The sequence below is a fragment of the Hippoglossus hippoglossus genome, chromosome 24 (assembly GCF_009819705.1).
Source record: "Hippoglossus hippoglossus isolate fHipHip1 chromosome 24, fHipHip1.pri, whole genome shotgun sequence".
In the NCBI taxonomy this organism is placed as follows: Eukaryota; Metazoa; Chordata; class Actinopteri; order Pleuronectiformes; family Pleuronectidae; genus Hippoglossus; species Hippoglossus hippoglossus.
This window is the reverse complement of record NC_047174.1, coordinates 986,065-1,007,936: the sequence shown is the minus strand read 5'-3', so window position 1 is coordinate 1,007,936 and position 21,872 is coordinate 986,065. Positions and strand designations below refer to the sequence as shown.

Below are 21,872 nucleotides of genomic sequence, written 5' to 3'. Positions count from 1 at the left end.
GCAAAAAACCGTCGTCGCGGTGATGTTTCACCAAAAAAAACAGCTTCGAATCAGTTTGAAAATAATTTAGAATGAAGATCTTAATTAAAATTTGGATCGTTCCCATGGCGGAGAAAAGCGGAAAAGTATAATTTGGAGAACTGGACAATTATTCACGCTCTCAAACATGTTTTGAATCAACTTTTGATTACATTCATGTGCCACAAAACACAAAACAGATTATTTTCTGCCAAATGTCAAAAGCTGAAAATAGAGTGAAAGCTTCCAAGATGTTGCTCCGAGCCTGGCCGAGCTGCAGCGGTGACGAGAAGGTCAAAAGGTGAGAGTCTCACATCCGGTGCTTTATGGTCTGTTTGACTCTGAATGATCATAATTCACTAAATGAACATCAGATGTATTGAAGAAGACTTGAAACTAGAGACTGAGACATAAACTCCTGAGGAAAATGATTCCTGACGTTCTAAACAATAGTTTTTAATTCGACCCAACTCGTCCCCTCGACCACTTCTGATCCTGGACAGCGGGCGTCAGTGGTGCGGCGTGTTTCTTACCATCAGTGGTTTCCTGTCCGTTGAGCGGGCCGCTGTCTTTGTGACCATAGGCGGCGACCACGGACACCTGGTACAGTGTCTCCGGAGTCAGACCGTCCAGCGCGGTGCTGGTCACGTGTCCCGGTACCGTCTTCTCTCCGGATTCCCTGGAAAACAGCGACTTCCACTTCACACGGTACATCTGCACGTTCCCAGGCGCTGCCGTCCAGGACGCCATGAAGCTGGTGTCGGTCACGTCGCTGGTGACCAGGTTTCTCGGAGGCCCCGCGTCTGGAAACAAGAAGCAGGGGAAGGGGTTAAACAAACATGCAACTTGAGTTTATTTCAGACTGTGGATGATGGAAGACGAGGAGGAGGAATCATGATCCCTCTTCAGCGAAAAGGTGACAACACGAACGGAGGAGGTGCAGCCGCGGAGCCAAGTTTCCATAACGTGATAATTATCACGGTCAATCACTTCCAGCTACACAATCAACAGAGGCAGCATTAAATAAATCATTTTGATTCATTTACCAGTCGATACAGATCTTTGGAGAAACAGCTCCCGAAATGTTTATGGTCGGAAAAATAGTTTCTGGTCCAGATTCAAGAAAACAAGGGTCAGGATATTTCACTTATAAAGTCTGAAGTGTGTTCAGTGACAAGGGCCAGACTCAACGTGAGTGTTCCTGCACTGAAGCTAAGAAAAACTCAATCATTCAAGTGGAAGAAGCCTGAATGTGACCAGAGCAGATCTCTCTCTGCCAGAAATGTCTTTTAAAAATTATCATCCTTTTAAATAAGCAAAATGTGGTCAGACAGAAAGATGAGCTACGGAAAAATCTAATAATGAAACACAGGCTGCGCATATGACAAAGATATTCAATTTAAAAAGATGTTCTGCACAGGCTGCAAAAATGCAAGGCTTTTAATTTGAAAGGTTCCATTTGATTTGATAAATAAAAAATCTGAGATGCACAGGACTCAATACATGTTCCTGACGTGTTCCTGACGTGTTCCTGACGTGTTCTGGAGGTTATGTTAAAGTGTCAGAGTGAGTCCATGTGAGGAAACAGCAGGACAATGTGTGGAAGCTTCCCAGAGAGCGAGTGGACGTGTTGATGAGGTTTCTAACACGTGACGGACGTGAAGCTGGAAGAACACAAAGATCTCAGGATGAAGAAGAGGAGCCGTACACGTAGAAGACGAAGACGAGGAGGTTCCAGAGCTTCTGGTGATGAGGGCCGACTTCAGGACTGTTTTACAAAAGGGGCTGCGGCAAATGTTCCGAATAATATCTGGAGCAACGTCCTCGGACATCTGTGTTCTGACAGACATTTCAGGAAAGTGTCTGGACTCAAGTGCAGGTCTGCAAACAGCTTCAATGTTTCCAACAGACTGATACAACCAGTTTATATGATTTTTCACATGTGCTGCTCAGTCGTCGTCACTCAGACGCGGCTGCAGCCTCCATCAACAGGCAGCTCTCCACAGCTGCTGCCATCTTCTATCGGCTTCAAGGACTGCGGACGCTTTCGGAATGAGCAGCCACAGACAGTCGTCAGATGTCTGTGGAATATCTGTCTGAAAAAAATGTTCCATAAAGGAAGCTCATGTGAACAAAACCACAGGGAAATCAAGGAGCGGAGGAATGTTAACTTTTCTCTCTCTCTCTGTGTGTCTCCATCCATCAATCAGACCAAATATATATACTGTAAATAAACATGGACGACATGACAGCTCCCCGGTGACGGTAATAAACTCCTCCATGTCAGCAGATGGGATGTGGACCAGAGATGTAATGATTGACAGCTGAGACTGACTGTACCTCGGTCACTACGGAGTCCAAATGACGTCAGAAGCAAAAGATGGCGGCACCTGCCTCTGTGATATTTTATAAATAAATAAATATTGGAACGTCTACAATTCAACGATAACTTAGCAAGTGAAAGATTTACACTTTAAATGTGCTTTAACATCCAGGTAATATCTGTGTGTGGAACAGTTGAGTTGAGACGGAGATGATCTGATTAGTAAGAGAGGATCCACAGCAGCAGGAGGGAGACTGACTCCTCTGTGGGTTTTATGAAACTACATTTAAAGCCTCTTGCTCTCTGACTCCGAGCTGGAGGAGGAGTCTGGGTCTCGTTGCCTCCGGAGCAGTCTCAGTGGAAAGAGTCTCGGCCAATAACTTTGTATAAACTTGGCCACTTGACATGTTCCATCTATCGTCAGACATGTGAAGCACCTTGAGTCTCACAGGGTGACGGCTGGTTTCTCACGGGTGGCCCAGATGGCAGGAAAGTAAAAAAAAAACTCACTCTGGCAGTGTAATTGGTGCTACTCCACATCAGAAGACATACTCTCTGAGCAAGGCAGCGGCAGTGCCAGAGTCGAGGGTTCTAATTTCCTGTGTGGCTCAAAGGCTATAGCGGGAATGATTCAGTCAAACCTTTATTTACACAGCGAGCAACTTCTCCTGTTTTGCAGACGCCTCAATTACAATACAAGAAACAACACGCTGCAAATGTTGAAAACCAAATTATAAGAGATTAGGAGATGAGCAATAAACAATATAAAATATTAATAACATGTAGAAAATCACACTGGATCTGAACCAAATCACACACACTCATAAGAATCAGTCAATTCTTCTCTGAGAGATCTCAACATATTGAAAAACCTCCCAACACGCAACGTTAACAAGACTGTAATAAATTCCTGGATCAACCCCCTGATCCAAATCCACATCAGAGTTGTTCCCTGACCCACATCAGAGTTGTTCCCTGACCCACATCAGAGTTGTTCCCTGACCCACATCAGAGTTGTTCCCTGACCCACATCAGAGTTGTTCCCTGACCCACATCAGAGTTGTTCCCTGACCCACATCAGAGTTGTTCCCTGACCCACATCCTTCCACCAAGTTTAGTGGAGATCAGTCCAGTAGTTCTTGTTTAATCCTGCTGACAAACTAAACAACCAACCAACAACAGATTGGGGAGAAAACCTCCTTGGCCGAGGTTTATAAGTAGTTTATAAAGTTAATTCAACTAATAATCTAGGACACATTTAGTTTATAAAAGCTAAATTATTATGTATAAATATGTATACTGAGCTTGATTCAAACACATATTTACACTGCTCTGAAGACAAGAGATTTAAAAAGATTTAGAGGGATTATCTTGTCTTATTTTAGTCTTTTCAACATATGGTTCTACTGAAGCAGAACATGGAAAAAGCGAATTTCCCAGTTTCATCCTGATCCTAAACTCAAGCGCAACGTGCTGTCAGCCGGGAGCACAGAGCGATGAGAACTCTCCTTACTGGCTGAGCTGGAAAGTAAAGACCACGAGTCCAAACTCCAGCCTCGGCCTCAGCCTCCCTCCTGAGGAGCGTCTGGAAACGCTGCAGAAAGCTGAAGACAGATGAGGACAGGTTGGAGGTCTGGGACTGATTTACACGAAAAGCATCAAAGCTTTCGATTTCCAAAGCGTCAGGATTAAAGAACTTGAGGAACACGCCCTTGTGTTAGGACTCACGACCATCTACGGGCTAAACTAAAGGTTTAATGGACACAAGTTCAAACAGGAAGCGAAAATTATGAGTAAAGCCTCAAATGCACCCGATCAATCTCGTTTTTTCTTACACTCGTTAGCAGAGTTTTGTTTCAGTGCTCTGTGGAAGTCATTCAGAATTAATTATCAGTCATCAATCTGACAATGAAATGTTCTCTCCACTGTGTTGCAAGGTTTTCCATCCCACAGCAGCGTCACGCTACGCTGGGCCGACGATCAGGAACTCCTGGTTCATGTCCACTTTTTGGGGTTCTTCCAAACAAGTGTTCAAAGTGAGGGACTTGAAAAAAGCCGCAAGCAGCTGCAGCTTCTTTAAACATCAACTGTGGACAAGTTTACACCCAAACAACTGAGAGAGGAACCACACTCCAGCGTATCCATGGATCTATCGGGCCATTGTTTGAAAAATGTCAGACCGAATGAAAACAAAGCTGCATTTATACGGTAGTTTGGGAAACAACCTGATATTTCACAGAAAACACTTTAACCTGCTGATTCTGGCCTGAAGAAGTATTTTCCATTTCAGCTCCCATGCATTCGGTTGTAAACAGAAACCGCCTCGTGCACACAGGAGGCCCTGGAGAAGCTTAACGCGAGTGTGTACAGTAAAATAGGTTTTTACAATAAGAAAGAGTGAGATCACTGGATTTAACGTGGGAACGGCAGCAGTGGAGCGGAGTTTTCTGCTGCAGATCTGAACAGGTTGAACTGAAACAAAGGGAAAGAGGATCCTCCTGCCAGCTGCCTCTGCTGTGGGCCAGCACCAGGGATGTCTGGAGGCCTCGCACTTCAAGCCTCCTCACACTGAACCAGACCGTGAACGCAGCACGGCTCCTGCTGAGCCAGTGCGGGCCCCCGAAGCGTCAGAAAGACAGAAGTGTGTTCCCGCTACCAGGGAGGCTGCTGCAGGCCGAAACACAGAGGCCGCAGACAACACTATTAAATTCCAGGCAAGCCCTCACAGGGTGGAAAGAAACGAACACGAGGAAACAAAGAAAGACTGAACGAGGGAGACGTGAAGAGGAAAATGGAACGAGAGACACAGCGAGAAGCTAATATGAAGAGACATAGCAAAACAGAACTGAAGACAAATGGGAGGCGACAGCGGAAAGACAAGGTGAGACGGAGATGCAGCGTGAAACAAAGACACATGCAGACATAAACAGAGAGGAGGACAGACACAGGAATGAGTCAGTCTCTCCTGCTCCTCCTCACCTTCCAGCCCTGCTCTCAGCTCGCAGACATTCCTGTCCGGTCTTGCTGTTTCTCATCTTCACCTCTCAGCCTGTGAGCGGCTGCTGTCGTGTCCACTGTCTCTGTTGCTGCACAAACACTTCTGTCTCACTGCACATCCATCCTCTCAGGTTCAGGTCGTCCAGGAGGAGTCCAGGACCATTAAAGAACCGCGTTGTAAAAGCTATCCCGGTGTTTCTTTATGTTTATGTACAGAAACAGACTAAGTGGGGACAGAGAGAAGGTCCCCACTTCCAATCAGAGCAGAGACATGGTAAAGAGCCATGTGTCTTAAAGGAGACATATCCAGGGTCAGCTGGTAGAGCAGGTCCCTGGATACAGAGACAGACACCTTGTCCTTTACACAACACACAGAGGATGTGCGAGCGTGGGGGCAGAGGAGAACTAGTATTTGTGGCCGTGAGGTTTCCTTTACTTGTCTTGTGGCCTGATAACCGTCCACTACGTCCTTGACAGGAGAGACACTGGAGGAGGAACTCGTCTTTGACCCGAGACACTAAACTCCCAGTTTGCTCCAGTAGAGCGACGCAGCAGGAAACTGAGCAGCTTCCAGGATGTGGAGAAGTGTAAGAGAGCGTGGAAGCGAAGTGGGGCAAGTTCACACAATTCCCTCTTTTAAAAATAATTGGTCAAATAAAGCGATGACTCATCGGTGTTAACGCCTACTGCTGATTATTAATGTGAAAAGTGTCGTAGCTGCCTCTGCCTGCAGAGTGTGTTTCTTTCCTCCAGTAGGTATGTTCTGCTGACAGCCGCCTGGATCCAAGAGCGAGTGATGAAACTGTCGCGGCTTTTAATCAAATGCACATTTTCTTTTCCTAAGGGTGGTCAGCAAAAACTGGAATAAAGAGTAAAGTGATTCTTGTGTAACCTCACATCATGTGCTTTTATCCTAACTTTGTGGAAAAGACAGCAAAAGGGTAATTCATGAAAAACCCTCAAGGCGCTGCATAGATTCATATTTGAGCGATAAAGTCATGGCACAGTAAACATTGTAATGGGAAAAATGTTGTAAGCCACACAGGGGGGAGTAAATCCAACTGTGTGTTTTATGACAGACACACAAGGCTGGGACTCATTCTGCTCCTTTTAATAAACCGTCAACTATACAAGAAATGAGATTTAAAAAATAGTCTGGGACGATAAACAGCTGCTCGGACTGAGGGGGCTGGAAGCACCAGGGTCCGACACAGAAACACATAGTGTTGCCATGGTAGAGAGGAATACATTTCTTCATTTCCAGCTGCATCCTCCGTATTCTGCGTCTTCAGATGATACGTAATCTCCCCCTGAAGTGCTAAAGCTGGAAATGTCTCCATGAGATAACTCCCCTTCAAGAATTTACGAATTATAACGTCACGGAGTGGAATGAAAAGATCTCCTCTGCTTTTCTTCTTCATCGTTTATCACCTTTTAGGTTCATCTCGGCCTAATTCCACTTCCCAACGTTCTGAGCGTGCATCTAGTTTTCCATTCCTTCCCCTGTGGGGCGGATCAGGGCTCGCCGGGTGGCAGGTCGGACTAACACTGCGGGGTTAGGAGTTTGTTTCCACTGGGGTCCAGCGTGTGTGGATTGGTTGAGAATCCCAGCAAATGTCAAACGACAGATGACGGCTTTCAACACAGAGGACGTCAAAATTTGAACTAATTTCCACTGTGGGTTTTTAAATGACGCAAAGACAACTGGGACCAAGAATGTTTGAATCACCACAACATCATCTTGATTTAAAAGTGTAATTTGACCAAACGTCTGCACCATCCTGATGTCGTCCCACATTTGCACCTCTAGCTGCTTGTCTGTCACGTCCCCTCAAGCAGAAGTGGAGGCAGACATTTAACAATCACAATAACACTAATTAAAATGATCAACCTGCATCTGAACATGTCTCCTTTAACTTGCTACTCATTTCCTGGACTTCAGAAATCAACTTCTGATCCAGAGTCCGACTCGAAACAACAATTCTCCTCCTGTTGGAGCTTCAAACATTTAGCTTTTATTTATTACAGCATCTGTATCTCATCTTTTAACGATATAACTTTAACCCAAAGCCACGCTCACCGTCTTTGGTGGTGCCGTCGGTTTGCAGTGGCACTCCGGGGCCGGACTGGTACTCAGGAGTGACGGTGACGCGGTAGGTTGTTTGGGGCCGAAGCTGCTGGAGGACAGTCGTCGTCTCGGGGCCGTCGGTTACCATCTCAAGCCTCGAGCTCTCGTCCCCAACGGGTTCGTAGGACAGACGGTAACGAGTGACGGCTCCAGGAGCTGGAAGCCACGACACTCTGAAGCTGTCTGTTGTCTCCTCAGAAACTCGCAGGTTGCGCACGGGGCCTTTTTCTGCAACAGGTGAAAGAGTCAAGTTTGTTCTGCTCCCATTTAAGAGCTTAAAAAGATAAATGTGGTGAGTGTAGATAAATACCTTCTAAAGTGGTTTCATAGCCTGTCACAGGTAGGCTCTCCCCTTTCACGTAGTGAGCGTTAACTTTGACTTCGTAGCGGGTGAGCGGGTTGAGGTGGGGGAGGATGGTGGTGAGTGTGTCCCCGGGCACAGACATGGAGACATAATGCCCGTTGGCAACATCTGCCGGCTTGAACTGAACCAAAAAGGACTCGACGTCGTTGGCGTCCATCCCCCACAAGGCCCTGAAGCTCCTGGGGCCGACCTCCAAGAAGGACAGGTCCCTCGGCTGAACCAGTTCTGGAGAAGGTGGCAGGAAACAAAGTTAAGGTTCATTTTCAATCAAACACAATGTGAAAACATGTACGATAATAAATTCTTCTTTACGGTCACGTTCATCTTGTCATCTAATCACGCGCAGACACAGATGGAAATAGTTGACTGCAGTTGGCCTTTTTTAAGTTAGTTGAGTTTAATTGAAAAACCTCAGCTTAATAAAGTCTGTAACTTCTTTCTGTTCTCTTGATGTTGAAGCATCAAAGATGTGACTCTCAGCACCAGGGGTGTTTCACAAGCTCAAGCAGGAACCAGCGGAACAAAGCTAACGTCACTTCAGAGCGAATAATCCACAACAAGAATCTCAGCAGGTTGAAGTTGAACACAAGAGTCTCTTTCTCTTTGGTCCAAAAGCAAATTCACACATCTAACTCTTCTTCAGGCTGCAGCTTATCTTTCTGATTAGTTTAGTTTTTATGTGATGAACTAACTTTTCTAAAGAGACTTGAATGAGTTGGACAGTAAGAAGGGAGTAAACTGGTTGTGGTGCCCCCCCCCCCGCCCCCCCGGCAGCTGGGGCCCTAACACAGCGTGTGATGAGCGGCCCTGGATCAGGAGGGCAGCTGCTGAGAAACGCCCTCAGTGGCAGCTCTCTGCCGTCGGGTCGGGACTGAGCAGCTCCCCAGGCTCCTGTACACTTCTCTGTGTTGACATAAAGTCATTATTATATAAGAATTATATAATCAGCAATCAAAGCCGGTGTGAGTCACATTCCACGCTGGCAGAGCTGGAAGCTCCATTTGGCAAAGTGCGAGACAGAGATTAAACTTAAGCTTTTGTGAGTAACTTTGCTTGCTTGTTGAAACTTGACTACCAGATGTTTAATGATTTAGACACAAAGAATGCTTTTCAATGTGGAGATTCCTCCACGGATCCGTGACGGGCAACACTCCCGACAGCCCCTGATTGTCCTGGTGTGGTATTAACTGAGTCATCTGCTGCTCAGACCAGGTTTAAACAAATGCAAAGAAAACTGTGCACCCCACGGTCTGACCCAGCTCTGATGTTTCCACTCGCAGGAACTCTCCCTGGCCTCGAATGATCAAAAGGTGGACATGTGTTGAGCACATTGAGGCGGAGGAGGGCTCGGCTGAGAAGACAGCTTGTGTGACATGTTTGTACTCGTCTGCATTGGGCTCCCCACTGAAGGCTGGTAGAGTTACATCTGAGCGCGACTGTAATTAATTGGTCAAATGTTGTTTCGATCACAACAACTGTTCCTCATCATAATACTCGACAGGTAGTTTTACAACATGTGCTCACATTAAAAGACGGATGTTTCCCATTTAATCTGCTGAAACCGTGGAGGCTCTTGATTATCAAAAGAAAGTTTGAGCCCATCACGATGATGACATCATGTTGAGCAGACTGGATAATGAATAAAGAATTAACGAGATAAATCAACATAAGCCCAAGTGAACCCTAAACTGCACATGATATTGTTTTGAAGGTTTTTCAACTCGAAAAATGTTCAAGGAAAGGAATTGCTTTTGTAGTCTATTAAATTCTTCAGCAAAATGTATACAAATACAATTAAATCTAGTTGGAAATAACCTAATATAAATCTGCTGACTGCTCAGTGCTCCACTGTTGGTACAAACAAAAGCAATGAATGAGTATTTCCGATTGAATGGTTATAAATGCAGAATTCTTGATGTCTCCAGCCTGTCATCGTTCTCCAGATTCATCCAAGTAGAGGAAAGTACATGAGTGAATCTTTAAACATCAAATATTCCAACCGAACACAGTAAACTGAAGTCAATGATCGACTCAGTAGCTGTTTGCACTTCGCTGAACGTGAAGCACCTGATGTGCAGTGAGCTACATCCACATCGTGATGTTATCAATCTATTGGTGGTTCCTGTGGTAGTGTGGTATATTCAGCTAACATAGATTGTTAATGACATGTTCATGATTAGGGGGCCCCTCGTTTCCTGACTCTCAGATGAATCTAATTATTATTCGATATGATACTCGTTAAGTTCTCTTTGACCTGGAGAAACTCTCTTTGACCTGTTAGATAGAGGGGTTTCCATCTTTAAGTAGGAAGCATGTTTTGTATTAGAGGCCCCTATGTATGACGTCATTTTATCTTATTTCCTGGGCGGAAACAACTTCCCTATATGGAGGCTTGTCCGGCACCGGCGAGGGAGACTTCTTCATTGGCCGAGAACGTCTCCGGGTATACCTAGGTACCTGTCCTGACCTGTAACTTCTGTGTAATAAACCTTATTATACAAGCAAGAACGGTGTCCGCGGAGATTCCTTCATCATCATCTTCAACATCACTGCTGCTTAAATATACGACAGTAGTAGCCTTACTTCAATATAAGACAAAGTAAACACTGAGTCCAACCAGCAACTGATCCTGAAAATCCAAGAGTCAACGTTTGAGCATCAGAAGCAACTTCATAACACACATCTATTCATGGTGTGAACCAACAACCTGATGATCACAACAAGCTAACAGTAGAGGTGATAGCAGCGGTACGACCGCTTCTACACGTCCAGAAACAGATAAATCCCACCTCTAAAGCTATGATCCAACTGGAGAAGGAGGAAAAGTGGGAAACACTTCACCAAAATGAAAAGTTTTTCCCATAACACACCTCGTTTAAGAACAAACAGAAGTTTGACAGCCGTAAATGAGCAGAACTTTGTTCAAAGAACAGTGCGCTGTCGTCAGCATAGAGGATTAAAGCCGTCTTACTTACGTCTCTGTAAGATAGTGCGAAGTTCTTGCTCGATTCTCAGGCAGATGGACTGCGTCAGTTCTTTGGAGATTCTCTGGAAGGCATCAAAGTCCTCCACGGTGTACACATGGGTGTCAGCGGGCGTATTGGCGATGGCCTCCAGCTCACTTCGTACAGCGTCCTTAACGCCCACTGCGAAGATCTCCACGTCAGACTTCCTCAGGTTCGTGGCCGGGTCCCGGAAGGCGTCGGACGACTTCCCATCAGTGATGAGGATGGTAACGCGAGGAACGTTGGAACGCGCCCCCCGGTTGGTCAGGAAGATCTTCTCCCTCACGTAGGTCATGGCCCTGCCGGTGTTGGTGGAGCCGCCCCTGTAAGGGAAGGTCCTCACAGCCTTGACCACGGCAGCCAGGTCGTGGTGAGTGTTCAGGTAGAACTCGGTGTGAGGGTCCCTGCTGTACTGGACCAAGCTGATCTGAACTTTACCGACCCCGATGTCGAAGGTGTTCACCAGCACCTCGAGGAAAGCTCTCACTTTAGCAAAGTTGGCCAGACCGATGCTGTAGGAGCCGTCGACCAGGAGGACGACGTCGGCTTGGACGTCCATACCCAGAGAACATTCTAGGGAGGAAAATTAAAAAGTTCTCATTTACTAACAAGTTCTCTATGCTTCAGTGAAAATACTTTGATCACTGGTTCTGTTCATCCTGTGCGGGACTTGTTTATTGGCGAATTAAAGACTTTGTGGGAAAGATCTCCGTGTTTACAACGGGCCTGAGTCTTTGGACAGTTGCCTTTTCACACATGCAGCACACAGACGGACATTGTCCACGTGAGACGCTTTCACACCCACTTGAAATACTCGGCTTAGATAAGACGAGCGGTGGCGCCCGGGTAAAACATGAGGGACAAATTATAGAGACATCATCCGCACGCCCACTTGCTGTGAAGTCTCTGGACAACAATCAGCTCTTTTCACACATGGATGCAACTGGACATTACACAGCTGTTCTGCTGCGGAACTGGCAAGAGATTAAATTCACACTTACAGCTCCTCTGGGTAAAGTCTAGAAAGCTTCAGGTTTTCAGTGCTTGTGCAAAAGCAGCGTTTGTGTTCATTTTATGTCTTGTGGTTGTTTGGTCTGTTTGTGGTTGTTTGGTCTGTTTGTGGTGGTTTTGTGTGTTTGTGGTGGTTTTGTGTCTCTTTGTTGTCCTTCTGCCTCCCTCTGAAACCACTGAACTAAGCTGGATGACTTTGAAACAAAGGATAGTTCAGGGGCTCCCTGACGTCTTGTGCCTCTGCCCAGTTGACCAGTTGTTAATCCATCTATTTATTCCTGAGTCTTCATGTTGGAAAATTGTAAAACCACTCACCCACTGACAGTTTAATCGGCTCTGTCTTCTGCATGACCACGGCAGGTTCGCTGGGCGTCAGGCCCTTCAGAGCGAACAGGCTGATCTGGTACTCTGTGTCTGGAGAAAGGTCTCTGACCACCACCGTCGTCTGGGATGGGCCCACGTACAGCTCCTGCCGCTTTCTGCCGGTCATCATGGGGATCATCTGCACCTTATATCCTGAGACGTCCCCGATGGGGGCGTCCCAGGTCACACGCACGGACTTCGAGGCCACCTCCAGGACTTGGAGGTTAGAGGCTGGCTCAACAACTGCAAAACAACATCAGAATTATAGGATGTCTGTTTTTCTTTAAGCCCTTTAAACCCAGACATGGTATAAAAGTATTTTCTCAGCACATCTCACCTTCCTCTCCGCTGACCAGGGAGCTGAGTTGATCGTCGACCCCGGCGCAGATCTGCAGAATGAGCTCTTTCTGCACATTCTTGATCATGTCGAAGTTGGCGACATTGTAGACGTGACTTCTGTGAGGCGTGGAGGCCATCAGCTTCATCTCAGCTTCATCGGCCTGACCAATACCTACAAGCCGAGAGAAATGCAACATCAGAGTTTAGGATAGTTTATGAAATTGGGGGAAATCTTCTTTATGAACGTTGTGATTCCCATTGTTTTCTCATTTTGAGCTCAGAGGCAACAAGGCTGAATCCATGGCCATGCTCGTAAAGTCACTGAGGATTACTTTGTAATCAGTGTATTTGCTCCAGGTCTGTAAATACTGGAAGAAATAATTGGTCCATAAAAGACGTGAAGTGCAACATTGATTTTCCACATTAGCGGATTAAACGTTCTGGAGCTGGAATTATCAACAGAATCACCTCGACTCAGGATGGAAAGTGTGACAACGTGAGCAGTTCATGTTAAACTGGAGAAAGTGTTTTAGGACGGGGGTGAGACACGAAATAAAGTTTATTCAAAGTTCAGCTGTGAACTTTTTTAAGCTTTCTTCTTTTCTGCTCCTACATGCGAGAGGCAAATACAGTAAGTTTGTCTCGACAACATTTAACTGACAGATAAAGGTTTGAGACACAAGATCATAACGTATTGTTCAAATTGTCCTCTCTTATTTTATCCCTGTGCTTCTTTATTTCCATCTCCCTTCCTTCCTCCTCGGTTTAATTCAATTCAAGCACCAAATCCTAACAGCATTATCTCAAGGCTGTAAGAAAACATTTTGAATGTAAGACTTTTACTTATAATTGAGAATTTTTCCATATTGATGTTGATACTTTTACTGAAATAGACGATCTGAATAATTCCTTCAACACTGAGGCATTACTGCAGTAACTTCACCACACACACTGTGGTTTAAACTGTCTGAAACCAACCGAGCTCCCGTGTGCTTCGTGTAAACGCCATCACCCTCGCCCCATTAAAAACCTTTTAAAGCCTGGATCGCCTCCAGGAAACGATCGGAGGTTTCGTTTGTTTTTGTTTGTTTTAGTTGAAGTGGAAATGAACAGTGCTTCTAACGCGTGTTACCAGCTTCTCCTGCAAAACCTGGGAACATATTTAATGTCTCCAAAAGCAATTTTCAATCAGTGACCCACTTTCAGCCACTGTAGAGATGAGCTGTTGTTGCTCTAACACCATAGCAACCGCCCACTCCTGCTTCTCCATCCTCACTTCGTGGAAAGTCTGACACTGAACCTTGAGCATAAACACTGAGAAAACCTGCTATCACTCGCTTGTAACGTTAATGATGGAGGAATTTAACCTTGTTCCATTATTATGTCATCACAGGTTGTTTCTGTTACTAACAACAGTTAAAAGCATTAAATAAAGATGGAAAATGTAAGATGTGGAATGCAATAAACTTGTTCTGGCTCCATACCGAGGACAAAGATCTCCACCCCACTGCTCCTGAGCTGCTTGGCGTAACCCTCCACTGCATCCTCAGATTTGCCATCTGTGATGATGACCAGCACTTTGGGGAAATTCAGCCTGGCGCCGGCAGCCTCCGAGAGAGTGTTTTTCAGGATGTAGCTGAGGGCATTGCCTGGAGCAACGAGACAGAGAGGTTTTAATATACGGGAATTAAGTTTTAAACAGTGCAGAGCCAAAAGGTGTGTCTTCAATATAATCACCACAGGGTGAGAAGGATTATGTGACAGGTCATTATGTTTGCTACCAATAAAAATGATGTGAGGTATATTATTTTTGATTTGATGTGTTCATTGGGCGAGTTTGAACAGGCTACGTGGTTAAACAAATGACAAGAAGTCTCAAGTTTTTTTACTCTTGTAGAAAGTAGGAATAAAAATAATGATTATTATTTAAACTCATTTCAAATGGCCGAAAACATATTTAATTATTTAGCATTTAGTAAAAGTTACGATTTACTGTTGTGTGATAGTGTGAAGAACACGTTAAATGACATGGACAGCGTACCTGTCATGGTGTTTCCTCCCTGGTACTGCAGCGAGCCCACGGCCTGCAGCAGCGCCGCCCGGGTCAGGTGTGTGTTCAGGTTGAACTCGGCCCTGGTGTCGCCGCTGTACTGCACCACACCGACACGGGACTTGTCCTGTCCGATCTGAAACGCTCCGGCCGCCGCCGAGATGAAGTTGCGGATGTATTTGAAGTTCGGTCGGCCCACGCTCCAGGAGCCATCCACCAAAAACACAATATCAGCGATGGCGCTCACAGAGCATTCTGGGGAAAAGAACAGACGGGAAAAGTAAAGACAAGTTGGTCACTGGTGAACCGGTGTTGGTCCGGACCATCAGATCGATTCTTCTTTCCATCGAAGGAAACAACTGGTGAAGATTTATACGTCCACTGTGTTTGTCTCGTAGACGGTTTCTCTCAAACAGATTTGTAAAGCAAAGTCGGGAGTTTTGTTTGTATTTTGTAGAAGAAAAGGTTAGTTTCATTCACTGGATTCTATCTGAGGCACTTTTATTTGCCTAAATATAATAAAATATGAATGAAAATGTAAACGTCAAACAAAAACATTGTTGAAATTATTATTTAACTAAGACACTTGCATGAACGTCGACTCCGAGGTTCTGGCCAAGTTCTTGGAAAAGACGGTTCAGAGTTGATTGTTTAATTTGATGGAAGCTCTGTATCACTCAAGATGACTGTTTGACCAACGCCCAAATGAACCTGTTGAGTGTAAAACCCGTCAACCACCATGTCTGAATCCTTCCACCGGTGGAGGTGGAAGTAGAAGAGTCTCTTTGCTGCTTTCTGGGACTTTTCTTCTGACTTTCCTCCCATGAAAAGAAGGAAAATTCAGCACAAGCTCGTCATCCCGTGCCGAACGGAGCCAGGGCGGCAGCAGCAGAACTCTTGTAAATCAGCATCTGTAATGGTTTCCACTTCCCTCAGCACTTCAGGGCTGGGCTCCGCTCCGCTCCCCCCCCCCCAACTACAACAGCGGCTCCCCGACCCACCTACGACCCCCCCCAGTGAGTGTGAGCAGCTTCCTTAGCACTGGCATAATTGGCCGGCAGGGGACCAAGCCGATGACCGAATACTTCAGAGATTTATGGGGGCCTAATTTTGATTTGTGTGTTGTGTGGTCGGAGCCTCCCTTCGCTGCTGAGCTCAGGCTGATGGACGCCGCCCAGCAGTGACGGAGAAAACTCAGGAACAAGAAGTGGAAATGTCGAAGAGGTTAGGAAGTGAAAACCTTAGTCAAATTAAGGTTTAAGATAAATGATTGGATGAGATCAATGACTTACTGACTGATTCTGAAGGCTCTGGCTTCCTGGATGGACCTCTGCCACCGGACTCGACTGAAAGACAATAAAACATGTAATTACAAAACTCAGAGACAATCTGGTTAATCTGTGTCCTCAGAAACCCCCCGAATGCTCATATAATGGGATATTATGAACCGTTTTCTGTCAGAAACTGTCCCTGTTTTACTTCAACAAATATTAGACCTCTCAACTTGGAACCAGACTGGTCTTTTGTTTGTGTGTTTCCATGCGTGAGATTTGCTCCGCAGCGTTTCCACCTCAGAGATGCGCCGAGCATGCAGAACGAGTTCCCACATGGAACTAATGGGTTGATGTCTTTCTAACAGATTTCTCAGAGGGTTTGTCAGATCATCAGCGGCGGTGCCAGGAAGACGTCCCCATCAAACTGCTGCCATGGTTTCAGTGAAGACCTGACTCAGTCTCTAGTTTCAAGTGTCCTTCAATACAGCTGATGTTCATTTCGTGAATTATGATCACTTACAGTCAAATAGACCATAAATCAAGCCAAGAACAATATTACACACTGTGGACAATAAAGTTCCTGAGTGTCAAACAATGTATCTTAAAATTCATTATTGCTTTAAATGTTGAGGTTAATCTTCAAAATACCAGTTAAGAAAAAGATATCTCCACTAGGAGCATTTCATAACTTCTCTGGTGCCGTTACATGATCGTGATCGTGGAGTTTATCCAGATGTCAGAGTTTAAAGACTTCTCGTCTGTGTTGGCATAAAATCCCTATTTTTCCTTTTTGGTAAACAAAACCATCTAAAATAAGTCGTACAGCTACTTTAGATTTGATTAAGTTTTACTGCGTGAGTCTAAAACAATGGGGTTTTTTGTCCACACACGGTCTCAGACCACAGGAAACACTTCACAGCTGGACTGTGTCCTGATTGGCTCCCTGCCGCGGAGTTACTGAAATCTGTCTCGTCAGGCTTCCAGTCGACCGCTTTCAAACTCTGGCACTGTTCAAAGGCTGGCTCACAGGGGCTTTGGTAAAACTGTTGCTCACAGCTGTTTCTACGTGACACACGAATCCCAAATCTTACAATCGACCCCAAAAAGTGCTTCTTAATATGAACCTGTGTTAAAACTGCTTTCTCAGCCTCATGTTGATTTGAATAAATAAATACATTTCTCATCCTGAAGTTCAATATCAAATCTAAATAAAGAAACGTCCAGGTTGGACAAAGTAACAGATCTGAATATGTCTGATCTATAGATGTTCCTCGTATGTCCTCCCTCACAGGAGGTGTTCAGGTGTTTGGCTTTCACACCGAAGTGGACGGTCACCATGGCGACAGACCAGCTGCAGACCAACTTTACTGGGATTTAACTGGATGTTTGGAGCTGAACACTCAGGGACATGGTGACTCACGTGTGATCTGGCCGGAGATGGGCAGACTCTCCTCCGATCCGGCGTACGCTGCTATCGTTACAACATAATCCACATCTGGACTCAGGTTTGGGATGGAGGTCTTAGTCGCAGATGCAGGCAGCGTAAATTCTTTCCTTGGTTCTTCTACAAGAATGCACACAGTCAGAGGGAAGCCATTAGGAAAATATTGCATTACTTCATTTCTCCAAGAGTCAGAACAGGGCATCAGACGAAACCTTATTCAGACTATTGACCCGAGGACTGGAAGATCCGTGTAAACACACAACACTTTGATTAAATCTGATGAAAACTTTCCGCATTACTACGAATTACTATAAAACACATGGTTTTAACCTCAAATACCTTCAAACCTTCCATGAAGTCAATTCATCATTTACCTCAAATGTTACAACTTGAAATGCTCAGCGTTGTTTAACGGACACAAAGACGTGTGGACTTCATTTCCCTGTTGTGTTGGTTTACAGGATTATCAGGGTCCATTTAAACCCACTTCTTCTACGATATATTAATAATTCAGAATTATGTTGTGGTTTTAAGGAAAAATAAATAAATAAATACCTAACGTTATCAATAGAATCCTCAACTTAAACGAGACTAACCACGCTTATTTGATCATTTAGCCTCATATTTTTGGATATTTTGTTATTTGAGTTATATTTTGTTTTTTTGTGAAATGTCAGTTAACGGAATTATTAAACAGCTTTTTAAATCGTGTGCAATCACAATTTCACATCATGGACTTATATTTATTTAGCACGCTAATGATAGCTTCTTCACTTAGCTAGTTTGCTAAGTTACCTGCTAGTTCAGTTCTGTCAGTTAGCTAGCACGAGTATTAAACCACTAAATCGTATCGGTACTGAATTAAAAAATGAAAGCTAGCATCAGTGCTGCTAGTCGCTAGTTTGGTTAAATAACTGTACCAAGCAGTCACAACTAGGTACTGAATTCAAATGTGCATGCTAACGTTAGTTGTGTCAGTTAGCTAGCTAGGTTAACGAGCTGAACACAGTCACACCTGGTGGTTATTGATTTAAAACATGAAAGCTGAAACGTGAGTTCTGTTTATGAGCTACTTTTGTTAAACTTTACGAGGCGATTACAAAAGGTAGTTGTTGAATTAATATATCTTAGCTAACAGATGCATAAATCTAAACTTTCCGTGTTCCGGCCCAGTTTGAAACAGTAGAAGGTCTTTTCCCAACAGAGATGTGACGCAGCTAATGGTTCCTACGACTGTTTCCAGCTGCTCAGTCCCTCCTCCATGTTAGTGAACGGCAGCACATCAAGCCCACGATTACTTTAATCAATCCGTGATCGGCCCGACGCTAACGAGAGGAGGTAACTGCAGGGGGCAGCCGAAGGTCACGGCTCAGCTGTGACGAGCACCCACCTGTGTCCGAGGTCACTTGTATTCTGTAGCCCTGTATCCTGGACCCGGGTCTGCTCCAGATCATCTGCACCGTGTTCTCGTTTAAAATCTTAAACCTCAAATCTGACGGAGGGTCGACTGCGAACAGAAAACATCCCCACAGTTAGTCCTGCAGCGCGGCACGGTGCATGTATCCAAATGGAAGCAGGATGTCCCCAACAGTCAACACTTCAGGGTGAAGTACGACAAGTTCACTGTTGGAGCAAACGACACGACACAGCCTACAGATGTTAGAGAAGCCATTTTGGAGACATAAAAAATGACTTCAGTTTGAGTGTGCACGGCCGGAGTCGACCACAGTGAACGACTCAAGACAACAAACACACAACGTTAGATCCTAGAACGAGACACAACAACAAACAAGGCGGGAAGAGAAACCAGCAAAGGCTGCTCAGAACTACTGCTATTTGGTATTGAGCTGTAAATACTGGGGAAGGATTTAAAAAAAACTCTAATTAATATATTTTGGAAGTAAAAAGTCAAAATATCAGATTGCTAAATTTGGATTTGTTTCTATAAAAGACATCAAAATTCTAAATGGAAGATGGAACTGATCAGATTTGTCCAATAAGGGGACGTTTTATCAGTCATGTGATCCAAGGCTGTCTGAATTTTTATTTTCAGATTCAAAAGGGACCAGTTGTATAAATATTGGAAAGATTAGTGTTTTTTTTCTCTGAAAAATTGAAATGACTCTCTGGGAGTTTCAAAAATGGGATTAAAACCAGATCCATTCTGATCAATGGTTTTAAAATTACAAAGTGTGAACTTTCACAAGTAGCTGCCTGTAAAATGTGGTTTGGGCTTTTCTTTGCTTCCGTACTCTGGAGGTTTGAACCAAAAATGTTTTTTGGCTGGTGATTCAGTGGAAGATTCTTTTTTAAATTTGGGGAATCACCAGCCTCTTATGAAAATGAAAAGGTTTCCCACCCTGTGGACAAAGTGAAACATGGACTGGCCGACACCGGACGTCCATGACCTCAATCCAACTCACGATGTTGAATTGACAAACAAACACAAACCACAGAAATCTGATAAAACTCCAGTATTGATTATACAATGGATAAAGAGCCGAGTGATCGCCGCCATCGTCTCCATTGCAAACCTCATAAAAGAATACGCATGTCGGTTACAACACGTGTACGTCTTTTCCTGTTTACGTTGACCAGTAATGTGCACCAGAGGTTCTGAAACTGATCCAGATCCAACTTTTAAACTTTGAATCATTACTGAAACTTTTTGTCCAAAATTCACAACCCAGTTGAAACACTGATCCTCTAGATTTCAGGATCTGGGCCACAGTTTGAAGAACCACTGGTTTTTGTGACGTTAACCAACAAACAGGTCAAAGTTCACACAGATCCAGGTTTGGAATCGTGATCCCCGACTAGAGGTTCATGCACGTGTACATGAAAAGTTGGTTTTAACAACTTGGAGTAACGGACAAAAAGTGTCCATGTACACAAGGGACCAGAGATTATTTCTAAATAAATATTTTAAAATGATATTCTTCAGGTTGGGGTGGAATAAAAGATTAAAGACTAATACAAAATACCACAGAGCGTGAACATGAAACTCTAGCTCGCTGCAACGCACCGGTTGTTTTTAATGCTTCCGTATATACTCACTAGAATAACTTCATAAGAACTTCAAATAAATAGATAATAGGTGAAATGTCTATGTTCATACAAGTTAAAGTAGCTTTAAAGTAATAATAAAGATATAAACATTTCCATTAGCACAAACTGGCTTGCTATACATCATGCTGTAATCCAGTCAGAGCGCCCTCCTCTGGTCTGGATGTGCTACACTTTTCTTTAAATCATTAAACCTGAGCAAACACGTTAATCGCTTCATGCTGGAGGAACGTTATCGTGTAAAATTACTAAATCAAACAGGAAACAGAACGTAAATCATATCACAGTCGATTCTAGCTACAGGTTAAAGATTCTTGTCTCTAGATCACCACCAACCAGCCGTTATTGTGAGTGAAGAATATCGCAGTAAAATATTGTCGTGAAGCCCCGACTCTGGGTCAAGGCTTGACTGAGAAGTGGGACAGGACGTCAAAAATGTAGGGAGCACCAACCTGGTGAATCATATCAAGGCCGCGGCTGCTGCTTCAGTTTCCAAAGCAACACTACCTCAAAGAAAAACCTGCAGCTCTGAATCCAGAGGAAAACGCCCACAGACCTTTCTGCCTTTGTGTGAACGTCTCGTCTTCTGCTCTAAAAGCTGCTTTTTATTTGTCGCCTCACGTGTCACAGTTTAGAGTCGAGCTCTTCCTGCGCCGAGTGTTTTCATCTTCAAGGCGTTTGAGGCTTCAGCTCCGGCCCCGACATGTTTAACTACTCCACCCGGTTCAGAATATATACGACACAACGTTACAACGCTGATGTGGCCCCTGGAGAGGCAGCGGGGGCCCCTGCTGGGGGGGGGGTCACAGGAGGTTAGAAACTCTCCTGGAGGGACAATCAGTTTTTACTACACTGACACTTTTTAAAACTTTATTCTGAGAGAAAATCCAGAGGCAGATTCTCTCCCGTCGTAACCTCTGGAAAATAATATGAAACTCATATTTAGTCTTTCCGTTCCATCGGGAGGAAAGACGGGGGGAGGAAACTTGGCCTGGTGCCGGCTGGGTTTTGCTCTTTTTCAGAAACTGGAGGCTCCAGAAAGACAGAGGTGGTTTTGAGCAAGGGCGCCTCCTGGTGTAAGAAGGGTCGAACTACATGTCTGAGGCTCAGGGACATTTACAGGATGTCTGGCTCTACAGGGTCACATGGTACACAGCAGCAGCTAAAGGGTTTTCTTACATCTCATTCACTAAAGAATCGTTTAAGATAGTTTAACATAATTATTTGCTTTAAAGCAGCATTTTCTAACAATATATCTGTTTTTTTCTTTCTCAAACTTCATTAAACCTCAGCTACATCACCACCGTGAGCAAGTTGCATTCATGCTGTTTATATAGAAAATGATACTGGGTCAGACACGAAGAAATCCTGTGAATTCCTGCTGGAAACTGGAATAAATCAAAAGTTAAACTGAGGCTGAAAAGACAAAAATCAGTTAAAACAAATCAATTCACCAACACACACGTTTGCTATGTGATTTCTTTTATTCG

General features: G+C 44.5%; 1 protein-coding gene across 3 annotated transcripts in view; it reads right to left on the bottom strand.

Moving 5' to 3' along the window:
- col12a1b (collagen, type XII, alpha 1b) overlaps positions 1-21,872 on the bottom strand; it is an 84,706-nt gene that overhangs the window by 61,794 nt on the left and 1,040 nt on the right. For 2 of the 3 annotated variants that reach the window (XM_034580559.1, XM_034580561.1), the window contains exons 3-13: positions 18,707-18,823; positions 17,293-17,436; positions 15,891-15,944; positions 14,590-14,853; positions 14,033-14,197; positions 12,547-12,720; positions 12,162-12,452; positions 10,806-11,408; positions 7,777-8,055; positions 7,419-7,694; positions 552-821 (exon numbers count right to left, since the gene is read on the bottom strand). The exons of the other annotated variant lie outside the window; for it this stretch is intronic. In XM_034580559.1, the coding sequence (XP_034436450.1) occupies positions 552-821; positions 7,419-7,694; positions 7,777-8,055; positions 10,806-11,408; positions 12,162-12,452; positions 12,547-12,720; positions 14,033-14,197; positions 14,590-14,853; positions 15,891-15,944; positions 17,293-17,436; positions 18,707-18,823 (2,637 nt within the window). The remainder of the gene's footprint in view (positions 1-551; positions 822-7,418; positions 7,695-7,776; positions 8,056-10,805; positions 11,409-12,161; positions 12,453-12,546; positions 12,721-14,032; positions 14,198-14,589; positions 14,854-15,890; positions 15,945-17,292; positions 17,437-18,706; positions 18,824-21,872) is intronic. 3 annotated transcript variants of the gene reach the window in all.